This window comes from Xyrauchen texanus, chromosome 27, assembly GCF_025860055.1.
Source record: "Xyrauchen texanus isolate HMW12.3.18 chromosome 27, RBS_HiC_50CHRs, whole genome shotgun sequence".
In the NCBI taxonomy this organism is placed as follows: Eukaryota; Metazoa; Chordata; class Actinopteri; order Cypriniformes; family Catostomidae; genus Xyrauchen; species Xyrauchen texanus.
The window spans coordinates 34,764,674-34,778,810 of NC_068302.1; the positions used below are offsets into that span (position 1 = coordinate 34,764,674).

At 37.3% G+C, this 14,137-nt stretch overlaps 1 protein-coding gene across 2 annotated transcripts in view; it reads left to right on the forward strand.

Annotated features, from left to right (window-relative positions):
• Positions 1–12,305, forward strand: part of med27 (mediator complex subunit 27) — a 77,600-nt gene extending 65,295 nt beyond the window's left edge. For both annotated transcript variants that reach the window (XM_052094641.1, XM_052094642.1), the window contains 3 exons: positions 1,928–1,969; positions 8,818–8,895; positions 11,657–12,305. In XM_052094641.1, the coding sequence (XP_051950601.1) occupies positions 1,928–1,969; positions 8,818–8,895; positions 11,657–11,791 (255 nt within the window). In that variant the 3' untranslated portion in view covers positions 11,792–12,305. The remainder of the gene's footprint in view (positions 1–1,927; positions 1,970–8,817; positions 8,896–11,656) is intronic.
• Positions 12,306–14,137: the final 1,832 nt, after the last annotated feature.

Genomic DNA, 14,137 nt, shown 5'->3' on the forward strand with positions numbered 1-14,137 from the left:
CTACAGTTATGTTTTATAGATTACATGATTTCATATTAACAAGACAATGGCAGTAAATTGTTAATAATTGAAGAATTATAATTTTTTCCCCTAAGCGCAGTAGATATGCACCACAGCTTTTGAATAGGTGATAGACTATCAGTAATCAGTTATGGTTAAAAGAGTTTGTGTTTTTAGATGAAAGCTTTTACCTAGGCATATTTTTTTTTATTTTTTTTTTAACTTTGGCCATGCTGTGTCTTTGCTCTTAGATTTAATGTTTATTTAATTAATGTAATGTTTAATGCACTTTTAAAAAATGGCAAAAGGAGGGGCCTGGGTAGCTCAGCAAGTTAAGACGCTGACTACCACTCCTGGAGTCGTAAGTTCGAATCTAGTGCTGAGTGACTCCAGTCAGGCTTCCTAAGCAACCAATTGGCCCGAATGCTAGGGTGGGTAGAGTCACGTTGAGTTAACCTCCTCGTGGTCGCCATAATTTGGTTCTCACTCAAGGTGGGGTGCATGGTGAGTTGTGCGTGGATGCCTTGGAGAATAGCGTAAAGCCTCCACACGTGCTACATCTCCACGGTAACACGCTCAACAAGCCATGTGATCAGATGTGTGGATTGACGTCTCAGACGTAGAGGCGACTAAGATTCATCCTCCGCCACCGAGATTGAGGTGAGTCACTACCCCACGACGAGGACCTAGACTGCATTGGGAATTGGGCATTCCAAATTGGGGAGAGAAAGGGGAGAAAATCCTCTTTTTGTGAGGTTCTTTTTGTTAGTAATAAAGAATGGAATAAATATTCTTCCTCTGTGCTTTTATGTTAAAATTATTATCCTGATTACAATACCTGATTACAATTCACAAGTAAACCACCCAGCACTGGGTACATCACAGTTGAATGTTTCTGAATGAAAGGCTGTGGACATATCTTGCCCTTGAATCAACCTCAAAGAAAATTTCGGGTGAAATGTAGATGCAGAACACAATCGGCTTTGTCTTTAAACCCTCTCCGGTATTTACGATCTAAATTATGGCACATAGCTTAACATAACCATATGCAAGAAGCCCACCAGAGCCTCCGAGCTCACAAAAACAGAGAGAAAGGGGGATAGGCAGATAGAAACTACGATATCAGTGTATGGCTTCAAAGACTATCTCAGACATCTCTTGGGTAATTTGCGATCCAGCATTCTTTTTACATCAAAGGCCAGCAGTGTATGGAGGTGGGTTGGAGGACAGAGGGGAGATGGAGTCTGATTTCTCTGATAAATGCTGACACTGGGTCTGTTTGATATTAGAATCAGAGAACATTTTGATTTGTTGTCGTCTTTGAAAACTCTTCTGATGACCTTCGCTCAACGGGCTGATTAGTGGTTTTTTTTTTCTCCTGTCTTTTTCACCCTGACTTCGGACACAGGGCTAGATGTGATTGACCTCTACACTCTAAATATGTATATAAGTTATAAAAGTTAGATTGCTGATTATCAGGACTTGTTTTCAGGCCAGTCATTGACTGTATTAAAAGAGCATCTCAAAGCCGTCATAGTACATTTACATTTATGCATTTGGCAGACGCTTTTATCCAAAGCGACTTACAGAGCCCATATTACAGGGACAATCCCCCCGGAGCAACCTAGAGTGAAGTGCCTTGCTCAAGGACACAATGGTGGTGGCTGTGGGGATTGAACCAGTGAACTTCTGATTACCAGATTACCAGTTATGTGCTTTAGACCACTACACCACGTAGTACACATGCATCGAACGGAAAGCAGAAAACGAAGACCTTGGCCTTTAGGCAGAATATCCAAACTGCTCTTTACCATACATCGAATGTATCGTCATTATTTTGAATTGACTTGTGATCTGAAAATGTTTTTGCACTAACCTGTGAAATTTTCTTTTCACTGACATGTGAAATATACTTTCTGTCTTTTAGCTGGACATCTGGTCAAAGTCCAACTATCAAGTTTTTCAAAAGGTGAGTAGCCCAGCTGTCATATCTCAATGCATCACGTTCAATGTAAACAACTCTAAAGTTTTAGAGGGGGATCACATTGGTACAAATGATAAAATGGAACTAACCATGTACTGTATACGTGCATAGTTGGAATAGCTAACTTTTTTTTTTTTTTACACAAGTTTATCTGTAACATGGTAGAAGCTAGCCAAATTAGGCAGATGTCTTCATTCTGGAAAACTATGAAACAAAACTATGCTAGATACCATTGGAAATTTAAGAGCCATTTAGCAACAAACAATTTACATTTTCCTCTTCAGCCTATGTAAAGTTTATAATTTTGCATATTGTTGGGCCTATGCTGTTCATTTAATTTTATATGATTTACTACTTTGGTACTTGTTGGATCACCACTAGATGCCTAATGTAAAATCTAGGTCCTGATGCAAACCCAATTGAGAACCCTTACATCAGAGCATGTCTCATTAACCATAGCACATGTTAGGAAGTATTGGCATGGTAATGAGATAATCCTGAGGTTGTCTTTTAGTGCAATAGAAGTGCAATAAATTAATAAATAAATGTATATTGTGCGTCCATGAAATCCTCATCCAGTGTATCCTAATGAGATTTCTCTTCTCAATGACAGACGCATTTCTCATTGCCTCACTACCATCAGTCCCTGCCTTTCATCTCTCACACATCATTTGTCCCTGTGTTTTTGATACCATTTCAATCCAAGCCACTTTGCTTTCATTTGACAGCCCACCAAACATCTGGGTTCCAATCATGTTCATTCCACCCTACTGGAATCTCATTAGACTGGAATTAAAGAGCAGACAGCCTCTGAGGTAGATGATGCAATGTAGTCCGAGTACTGCTAATGCACAGGTCCAAAATATATAGCAAGTAAAAGTTGTTTTTGTCAAGTAAATAAAACAGTTGGACCCTGATTTAACGAAGGGTTGCATGTACGAAAACACGTGTAAACTTAATAGCACCTGCAAAAAAGGTCAGAGTCTTGCAGAACTGCAAACATCTTGACAATTTTTGCTTGAAAGTTTCCTTAAGTTTCCTTGAGAGGTGTGCTTCCAAATGTGCAAAATAAATGTAAGGAAATATATGTATACAAACACACACACACACTGTATATACACCAATGAGCCAAAACATTATGACCATTCACAAGTGAAGCGAATTACATACATTATCTCCTAGTAAGAGAGAGATTAGATGGTAAGTGAACAATCAGTTCTCTTACTCAACGTGTTGAATGCAGGAGAATTCATGTGGATGTTAATTTGACACATGCCACTTACCTAAACATCGTTGCAGACCAGGTATGCCCCTTCATGCCAATGGTGTTCCCTGATCGCAGTGAATAATGCGCCATGCAACACTGCAGACATTGTTTGGGAACGGTTTGAGGAACATGTTGAAGAATTCAAGGTGTTTCCCTGGCCTTCAATATCCCTAGATCTCTATCCGATTGTGCATCTGTGGGATGTGCTGGACCAACAAGTCCGATTCATGGCTGCTCCACCTCGCAACTTACAGGACTTGAAGGATCTGCTGCTAATGTCTTTGTGCAGATATCACAGGACACCTTCGGGGGTCTTTTAGAGTTTGTGCCTTGGCAGGTCGGCGCTGTTTTGGCGGCACACGGAGGACCAACAGCATATTAGGAAGGTGGTTATAAAGCTTTGCCTCATCGATGTTTTTATATATATACACTCATGGCAGGCCAAAACGCATTTCTGGCTAGTACATTCTTTCAATTCAGATGTGGCATGAAGTTAATTTTGAACCCTGTTGATGCACCTTTCAAAGAGAAAGATAACTTGCTTCCCTTTCATTGGTTAGAAAATGCATATGACTAGCTGCCTAGAACTTGAAGAGAAAGGTTGGTGGGAACCTGCTTGCGTTGTAACTGTGCTTCTCACATCTGCATGGGCTGATCAAAGGACCGACCTGTTTATTTCTTTATTTCTCTGGCTCTGAACGCTAACTCGAGCCTGGGCTGCCACAACTGGAAGGATGGGCTGCCTCTCATCTTCCCTTCCCAGCTCTCACTTGTGTCTCGCTGTTTTTCAATGCACGATTAATTAATTGTTGCTTTCTCTTCATATGTCCCCCTGTCCAAAAACAGTCCGATTTTCTCTAAACTGGCAACTGTAACCACTGAGATACTTTTCCCATGAGGCAAAACTATACAGCAGTGGTGCCCACACTTTTTTGTGTGATGATCTACTTTTAAATGACCAACTCAATAAGATCTACCAACTAAAAAAAAACACAAGTTTCATTTAAAATCAGAAAATGCTTGTTGGGACTACTGCATGTATTCCTAGATGGAATTCATCTTCTAATTAATAAAACAAATATTTAATAATGTTCAATGTTGATATCATTCAGTTTTAAAACTAAATCCAAATCACCTACAGCACAATAGATTACAATAGCCAGGGCATTTACCTTATTCTGATGACTTGCTCTGAGTGGAATCAGACAGTTTTGCCTAATCCGGGCAGTAGCATCGCAATTTCGTGCTCTGTTCTCAAAAGTCCTTGGAAGGCGCGTATGCGCAAACCTAGTTGTCATGGCAACTGAATAAACAAAACCTCGCCTGGTCAATATTTACTCGTCAAGTGCAAGTCAGACAGAAACTAAAAGAAGGAAAGACATTATATTTATTTTTATTAAAATTTAACGAAAGTACATTTAAATTTTGTGCGATCTACCAGCATTGCCTTTGCGATCGACTGGTAGATCGCGATCGACATATTGGGCACCCCTGCTATACAGTATAACCCAACAATAGAGTGCAACAGCGCCCGTCCACTATTTCATCCACCAGGGTTCTGGAAGAATTTTGGGGCCAAGTCCCGATAATGTCAGAACCCCTATTTAATGTTAGTGTTGTTATTATTATTATTATTATTATTATTATGGCTGGGAGTCTAAATAGGAAAGTGATTAAATTTGACACAGTGATGGGGGTGGGTGTGAAAAGCCCCCTGACAAAATGTGGGGTCTTTAGGACAAACTCTGTAGGGCCACCACCAGTTCAAAAATTAACTTTTTAACAGCTAATAACTTTTTAACCGCATGACTCACAATTTTGGCAGCCATCTTAAAATTTTACGAAAAAGTACTTTTGTAAACTCATCCTACAGCGTTCATTGGATTTTTCCAAAGATTTTGTCAGAGCACCTTGAGACACTGCTAGTCAAATGTTATCAAAACCAAAAGCTTTTTAATATTTTTTTAATAATGCATCAACAAATTCAGTGGCGAAGATGCCAAACAGGAATCAAGGCTAAATCTTGGCAACGCTTTGTCCTATCGAATCATAACTTGGTATATACCTTATTAGAACCATGATCTAGAAAGTTTGAAAACAGCACCAACTATGGGTCAAAAGTTATTGCCCATAACATTTGCCCTTAAATCTTGAGCTTGGTGTTTTTGGATGTCTTTGGTCATACGGAATCCGATGATACCAGTTTTTTCATGATTGTCCATATGGCCAGTCCACCATTTTGAAATTTGTCATAAAACACTTTCTCTTACCAACAGTTTGGTATATCACAACTTAGCATACATTATTAGCGCTGTGCCTTGAACTTACCAGAGCAGTTTGGCTACACTGCCGTCTAGTGCTAAATATATGTACATATACATACAATTCCTTGGCAGAAATGATTGATTCTGATCTCTTCAGATTCCTTGCATCATGCTAAATACATTGATACCAATCTTTCCAAAGTATGAAATATTGCATGTCTGCCATTTTGACTTTAATTTTAATTTACGGTTTCAGACTTGTCCTACAGCTTTCATCAGATCCTTCCTAAATTTTGGTGAGATAATCTTGAAAACTAACAGGCAAAAAGTTATCAAATTATTTTTCAAATTCCGAAAATGTTTCTTGTAACACACTGACAAATTTGGCAATGAAGATGTCCATCAGAAGTTAAACATTATCTTAATGCTTTGACCAATTCTCACGACATCTGGAACAATATCATAAATGCTTCTGTTGCTCTCGACTTTGCATCTTGCTGAGCACAATAAAGGCTGACGTCATGAATTAAAAGTCTTAAGTAGTCAAATGGATGCTTTAAATCAATTCTGGTTCTGAGGTCAAACAGCACTGCACATTTTGTATGTCTCGCTTATGTGACACACACAGTTCAGTTCATAGGATCGCTCTGCTAATGACCTGATGATTTCAATCATGTTTTTAATTAAGGGAGCCATTCAAAATGTGCAGTGCTGGGGATCCCTGGACTTTTGTTAATCTCTTTGGCAGTGATGAGCTATCGGACCTAAGTTGCACAGTGTATAAAGTATTGAGCTAACACTGCAGATGCACCCCAGTTGGGTGTTCGAGTCCGACTGAGACAGGTGTAAAAAATGTGCTTTTGGAATCCTAACATTGTGCTTAATGTAACAGATTACTTTTTATTAGCTTGGCCTGATAATTGCTGCTTGCAGCTATAATTTTCCCATTCGTTTTATTCAATAGAAAAGAGTTCTGAACCAAACCAACCAGCTCCTAAGGTGAATCACAATGTTACAAACTTTGATTTAAGGGAAAAAAGCATTTGAAAATCCGATAAAAAAGAGAAAGGTACAAGATGGTATTTACCGTCTATCATGAGAGCATAAACTACAATTCCATGAAGCATTGCGAATGACGTAATCAAATGATAAACAATGGGAAAATATACAAATATTGATTTAAAGTTGTTAATCATAAGTAAAGAAACAATATCTTTTCATTGTATTACAAAATATTTTGGTATAAACAAATATACAAGCAGTTTGAGAGTGTAGGGAGACTTGATTCACAATGCATCACTAGAGTGGGCAGTCTCTGTGGCACTTGTTTGGCATGCTTTGTTGGCGACAATTCTTTGCTTGGTGGAGCGTTTTTTTTTTTTTTGTTGTTGTTGAAAAAAAAATGGGTAATGTAATTCTTCACTAGGAATTCAGCTATTAAACAGGATTTAAAAAAAGATTATTATAAATGTATACTGATGACTTAAGTTCTGTTAACAAATGCAGCTTATGGTAGACTGTCTTCACATTTTGTATAAGTAACCATTAAAATGTATTTGCCCATGGGAAAACAATTTACATCTGGAACCTGATATCCATATTCTCCATAGAGAAATATATATTTTTTAATAATTTAATTTAATGAATAAAATATTTCAACATAGACCTACCATGAGCTTTGAGATTAAGTGGTGGTATATGCCTCTGTAGAAGCCTCAATTCAGTGTAATTTAAAAAACAAATATGTAAAATTGTTGAATGACTATGTTGAACTACACTACCCATATTCCTTAAGAGAGATCAATCATAGAAGTCCAGGACATATGAATATATTGCAATAAACTGAAAATATATTCTGATTTGTACAAACTTTTCAGATTTTTTTTAAAAACTTTTCTTCAAGTTAATAGATTTGTAATTAATCTCTGAACTGGTTGGTTTGGTCCATGACTTGGAACTCTTTGAGGGAATTAATTGAAATGCTTAGGGAGAAATTGAGTGGAGAAAGTACTTCTAAAACCAAGACCGGCTGGGTGGTGGGTGCTCGCTGTTGCGCTCCATTGAGAGAGGTATTAACTGCCCTGTTTCCCATGAGTACTTTGGTCAACGCTAATGAAACGAGAGATTGAAATGGTTCAGTTTTTAGTCCCTTACCACAATTACATTAGTGATGGAAGATATGAGTAAAGTAATAAGGTTATGGTGTTCTGCAAAATTGGACTTCAATGTTAATCTGAGAGTGAGTAGATTGATCTGAAAATGGACTTTAATTAAAATGTATTCAACTGTGTGCCCATTCATTTGGGTGAATCTCAACAAAACCAGTCATGAACATGTACAGGGCATTTATCCCATCAACATCAAGAGAAAGAAATAGAAGTTATATTTTGCATTAAGTAAATTAAGGCTATTTTTAGGTTTTTTTGCAATGTGACATTATTTTCATGGCAATTAAGTACATTTTCAACCCCTATTCTAATTACAGTAATGCAAAGGAAAATCATATTCTCATTACTGCAATGTGAAAAAAACTATATATTTACAGTATTGTTATTTTCTCTTTCTTACTGAAATAGTCAGAAAATGACTAATAAATAAATGGTCTGTGTGAATTGGAAAGGGAGCTTGGTGAAAATGGTAACACTTTACAATAAGATTTTATTCAGTTTGTAATTAACATTAGTTAATTACATTAATAGATAACATGAACTTACAATTAAAAATAATTTTCAGAACTTAATATTCTTCTTTTTTTATTTTAACATACTAAAGCACTTATAAAAGGCACAGTAGATCCAGTATGTTAATATTAATATTTATGAACTAACAATAAACAATTGTTGTATGACCAAAATTAATAAATGCCCTAAAAAATAGTGGTGGCTCAGTGGTTGAGGCTCAGGGTTACTGACCAGAAGGTTCGGGGTTCAAGCCCCAGCACCACCAAGATGCCACTGTTGGGCCCTTGAGCAAGGCACTTAACTCCAGGTTGCTCCGGGGGGATTGTCCAAGTAATAAGTACACTGTAAGTCGCTTTGGATAAAAGCGTCTGCCAAATGCATAAATGTAAATGCTGAATTGTTTTTTTGTTTTACATTTATTCATTTGACAGACGCTTTTATCCAAAGCGACTTACTGACTTGACAATTCTTTGGTTCATAATACATAATGAATTTACTAATGTTAACAAATTGAACCTTATTCTATTGTGTGAAAATTAGAGTATGTCTACATAGTACATTGTAAAAGTTTTGATAGGAAAATCCTTAAATTATTAATTTTTTATCCCTTTGTTCACTCAGGTCACTGATCATGCGACCACAGCCCTTCTGCATTATCAGCTTCCTCAGATGCCTGATGTTGTTGTTCGCTCTTTCATGGTGGGTATAGTTCATTGCTTTTAAAATAACACTGCAGAAAGTATTAAATAAAATAATACAATTTTGCCTTTGACTATCTGGGGCTCCGTTTAACGAGAGGTTGTTTTCCACATTGGAAGAAATTACTCCACTTCTTGCATGTTCTGCGCAAGACCATTTAAGACCAAAAACTGAAATGTAGTTTAGATTACACTATTTAATCAAATCAGTTTTTGAGGTAGTTGTGCTTGATCAAAACATTTAGAGAGAACCTGTTCCTGTAGCTCAACTGTTAGAGAATAGTGCTAGCAATGCTAAGGTGATGGGTTCGGACCAGGGAACAGACAATGATAAAAAGGCAATTTTGCTTGAGTGCACTGTACAATGCTTTGGATAGAAGCATCAAAAATTTTGAAAATGTTTTTATTTTATTTCCTTGTGTAAAAGGAACATTTCATCTTGTTATCTCGACACATCTTTTTAATTTCTGTTATTTTCAATAGACATTTTTTTAAAGTGTCATAGCGTTTTGTTTGATTCAGTGTTAAAAAATTTTAACGAGTGGACTTTGCTGTGACTATATTTGTGTCTGATGTTAAGCATTGTGTCTAAATAGTCAGTCAAGTTCTGCTTTGAAAAAAAGGGAGGCGAGATTGATTACTTCTCCGTAAGATCAATGCAGAGCTATTCTGATCATGACTGAAATTGTAGACTCTCTCACTTACACTGATCTAAACTGCACTGTTGAACCAAATAGTTGTTAGAACTGACAAAATCTCAGAAATATTAATATTTGCATTATCAAAATATCTTCTACTTTATTTTATTAAAAAATAAAATTATGTCGTCTGGGGTATCTATCGTATTTACGTGCATATAGATGGATAAACCTTAGCCAAATACATTTGAACTCAGCTTTCACAATTCCTGACATTTAATCATAGAAAACATTCCCTGTCTTCGGTCAGTTACTACTTTATTTTAAGAATGTGAAATGTTAGAATAATAGTAGAGATAATTATTTATTTCAGCTTTTATTTCATCACATTCCCAGTGGGTCAGAAGTTTACATACACTTTGTTAGTATTTGGTTGCATTGCCTTAAAATAGTTTAACTTGGGTCAAATGTTTTGGGTAGCCTTCCACAAGCTTCTTACAATAAGTTGCTGGAATTTTGGCCCATTCCTCCAGATAGAACAGGTGTAATTGAGCCTCTTTGCTCACACACACTTTTTCAGTTCTGCCCACAAATTTTCTATTGGATTGAGGTCAAGGCTTTGTAATGGCCACTCCAATATCATGACATTGTTGTTCTTAAGCCATTTTGACACAACTTTGGAGGTATGCTTGAGGGGGTCATTGCCCATTTGGAAGACCCATTTGTGGCCGAGCTTTAACTTCCTGGCTGATGTCTTGAGATGTTGCTTCAATATATCCACATAATTTTCCTTCCTCATGATGTGCACCAGTCCCTCCTACAGCAAAGCACCCCACAACATGATGCTGCCACCCCAATGCTTCACGGTTGGGATGGTGTTCTTCGGCTTGCTAGTCTCACCTTTTTTCCTCCAAACATAACTATGGTTATTATGGCCAAACAGTTCAATTTTTGTTTCATCAGACCAGAGGACATTTATCCAAAAAAGTAAGATCTTTGTCCCCATTTGCATTTGCAAACTGTAGTCTGGCTTTTTTTTATGGTGGTTTTAGAGGAGTGGCTTCGTCCTTGCTGAGCTGCCTTTCAGGTTATGTCGATATAGTACTCATTTTACTGTGGATATAGATACTTGTGTACCTGTTTCCTCCAGCATCTTCACAAGGTACGTTACTGTTGTTCTGGGATTGATTCACACTTTTTGCACAAAACTACATTCATCTCTAGGAGACAGAATATGTCTCCTTAGCAATATGATGGCTGCGTGGGCCTATGGTGTTTATACTTGCGTACTATTGTTTGTACAGATGAACGTGGTACCTTCAGGCATTTGGAAATCCAGAAAATAAATAAAAAATGTTGAGGTCTTTGAAATTCTGACCCACTGAAATTGTTTTATAGTCAGTTAAATGTGAAAAAATATGCCTGTAAACAATTGTTGGAAAAATTACTCATCATGCACTAAGTAGATGTCTTAAACGACTTACCAAAACTATAGTTTCAGAGTGGTTCAAAAATGTGTGTATGTAACCTTCTGATTTCAGCTGTAGATGGATGGATAGATAGAGAGATAGAGAGGATCATGTACTTGTACTTGCTAATTGGAGTATAAGTAATGTTTTGGGCTGGCAGATGAATTAGGAAAGACAATGCATCCTGACAGGTGCAGGTAAACCCTGGCAGTGCTGTTGTTAGAGGCAAGCAGCTGTGCTCATCCTGCTGTTAATCAATGTCTACTTGTGACCGCTGTGAGACCCCACAAACCTCAAGCTGCTCTTACACTGCCAATGCAATGAGGCCAGCCAGCTCCTCTCTCTAATGTGGGTACAATGACTTCCGATTAACTCGACTCCAAAACCTAAGAGAGCTGAACAACTGGACAATATTTGTCTCTTTTTTTTTTGGGGGGTTCTATGTATTTTGGTAAGTATTAAAATGTTGGCTTAGCTACATGCCAACATCAGACTCAATTGAAATTAATTGTGAGCGATGGAATTTAGTTAGTCTCTTGAGCACTTCACATAAGGTGGTATCTTTAGTTTTTGAAGCTAGTTTGTTATAATAAAAAAGCATTTCTTTACCATTTTACTCTAATATTTGTATATATTTACATTCTCTTTTGACCAGACCTGGCTGAGGAGCTACATCAAGCTTTTCCAGACGCCGTGTCAACGCTGTGGCAAGTACCTGCAGGATGGCCTTCCGCCAACATGGAGGGACTTCCGAACTCTGGAGGCCTTCCATGACACCTGCCGACAGTGATGCTGCCCCCGGACCACATAGTATTCCATAATTTGGCTTGGGAAATAATTGAGGATCCTGTTTCTAGCACTATGTCTTTACAGCCATCTGGGTTGTTGGACTTTTGTATTTATCATGAAGATAGACTGCTGTTGAGATTTTCATAGTTTTGCTTCACTCTACTTTTAAAAGAATATTATTCTCCAGCTAGATATCACATATACCTTTTTTCCCAAAAGTTTAATTATTTACTCCCATTTGTGAGAAAACATTTCTAAAATACCGATGTTTTCCATTGTAAATGGCTAGAAGGTATTTTCATAATTGTGTCAGTCGCGATTATGACAAGTAGGTCATGATCTTGTTTGTTTTATGTGGGCCGTGCCCTGATGTCTGATTGAATGAAAACTCAGTTTCCATATTTGACCTTAAAATAAACAACATTTGCTTCTGTTTCTTTTTTCTACATCTGTCGTTATTTTTCAAAACGTGTCGTTTACTTTTTTAAATAAAAAAAAACCTGTTAAATGTATTGAATTGTGTCATTTCTGTGCTACTAGCATCACTAAATCGAATTGCAAAAAAAACTAATAAAGGCAGCATCAATGTAATACATGAGTCCAGAGGTTAAATCCATATCTACAGAAGCTAAATGTTAACTGTGGGTGAGAAACTGATACATTTTTCAGTCCTTTACTATAAATCTCCATAAACTTCCACATTCTTCATTTGTTTTTGGCGATTCGCATTCTTTGTGCATATCGCCACGTACTGGACAGGGAGCAGAATGAATGGGATGGTATCCGGGTAAGTGAATAATTAGAGAATTTTCATTTTTGGGTGAACTATTCCTTAAAAAATAGTTTTATGGATTACTTGTGTGCTGCCTTTATGTGCTTTTTGGACCTTCAAAGTTCTTTGTGTTTAGCAGAAGATAGAAAGTCATAAACTTCTGGGATGGCATGAGAGTGAGTAAATGTTGAGAGAATTTTCATTTTTGAGTGTCCTGTAATTATCCCTGTAATGTTGATATGTCGAACTGGTCGGGACTCTCCAAAAAGAGTGTTACACTCTTCTTGGAATCAACCAACCATTTTAACTAAAATATGTTGTGCCAGCCAGCACTGTTTTTACTGGTCTTAAATTTTAGTGTCAACTTCTGTAAACGTTTGCACAAGCTTTTTTTATTTATTATGTTTTATTTGCATGTATAAAGTTCTGAAACCAGTGCACTAAACTACAAAATATACATTCAGTCCATAAAAAATATATTACCATCCAAAGTACGTGGTTCCTAGCATATTCTTAAATGCGTGTGACCTAGAAATTATTAGCTTTTTCCATCATGCAATATTTACATTGCGATGACAAAGGCTTTTAATGCCTGTGTTTGTATGGGAATTTGGCTTTTGTTTGATAACCATGCCCTCACATGACTTGCCCATGACACATTGTACATGCAAGTTTGAATTCTTCAACATATTTTGTTTTAGCCATTTTATAAGCGAAGAAATGCAAGCTGGCTATCAGGACCAAAGGTAAAGAGACTAAAACGGTGTACATTCAGAAATGTAACCTTAAAAAGCAATGAGTCTAGAGCCCTTAAAACCTTGTGGCTTACTTAGGCCATGTCTAGGCTCACCCATCAACATTTTAAAACCTCAGTTTTCAGTTTTAGAGTGGTGGTGGCATAGTGGCTAAAGCACAGGGCTGTTAATCAGAAGGTCACAGGTTCTAACCCCACAGCCACCACCATTGTGTCCTTGAGCAAGGCACTTAACTCCAGGTTGCTCCAGGGGGATTGTCCCTGTAATAATTGCACTGTAAGTCGCTTTGGATAAAAGCGTCTGCCAAATGCATGAATGTAAATGTAAATTCTAAATCTTATATGTTTTTTGGAATTTTCAGACCTGCTAAAAATCTTGTTGCATAGGCGTATATTCTCACTTTCATTTATATTATCAGTTTGGGAGAAACCTCTTTGAGCTGAGCTTCTTTTTCACAATCTGCTGTGATCGACTGAAAATCACTATTGCCTTCAGATCTTCTCAGGCTGCCATGTGTGAGGCTTTGAGTTACTCTGAGAAGTCTCAAATGCCTCCGCATACATGCTGGAGATACACCAGCACTCTCTCTCTCTCTCTCACACACACTCTCTCTCTCTCTCTCTGTGTGTGTGTGTGTGTGTGTGTGTGTGTGTGTGAATAATCTCATAACGGCCAAATATGGGTCGATTAATTGGCCTGGCTAATACAGTATTTACAGTATTTTGTTGCAAATTCATCTGTAGATGCCAACATCCTCAAAAAGCATGAACAAAATTACACAGATAAACGAAATTGCAAGCCAGACTACATTAGATAAAAG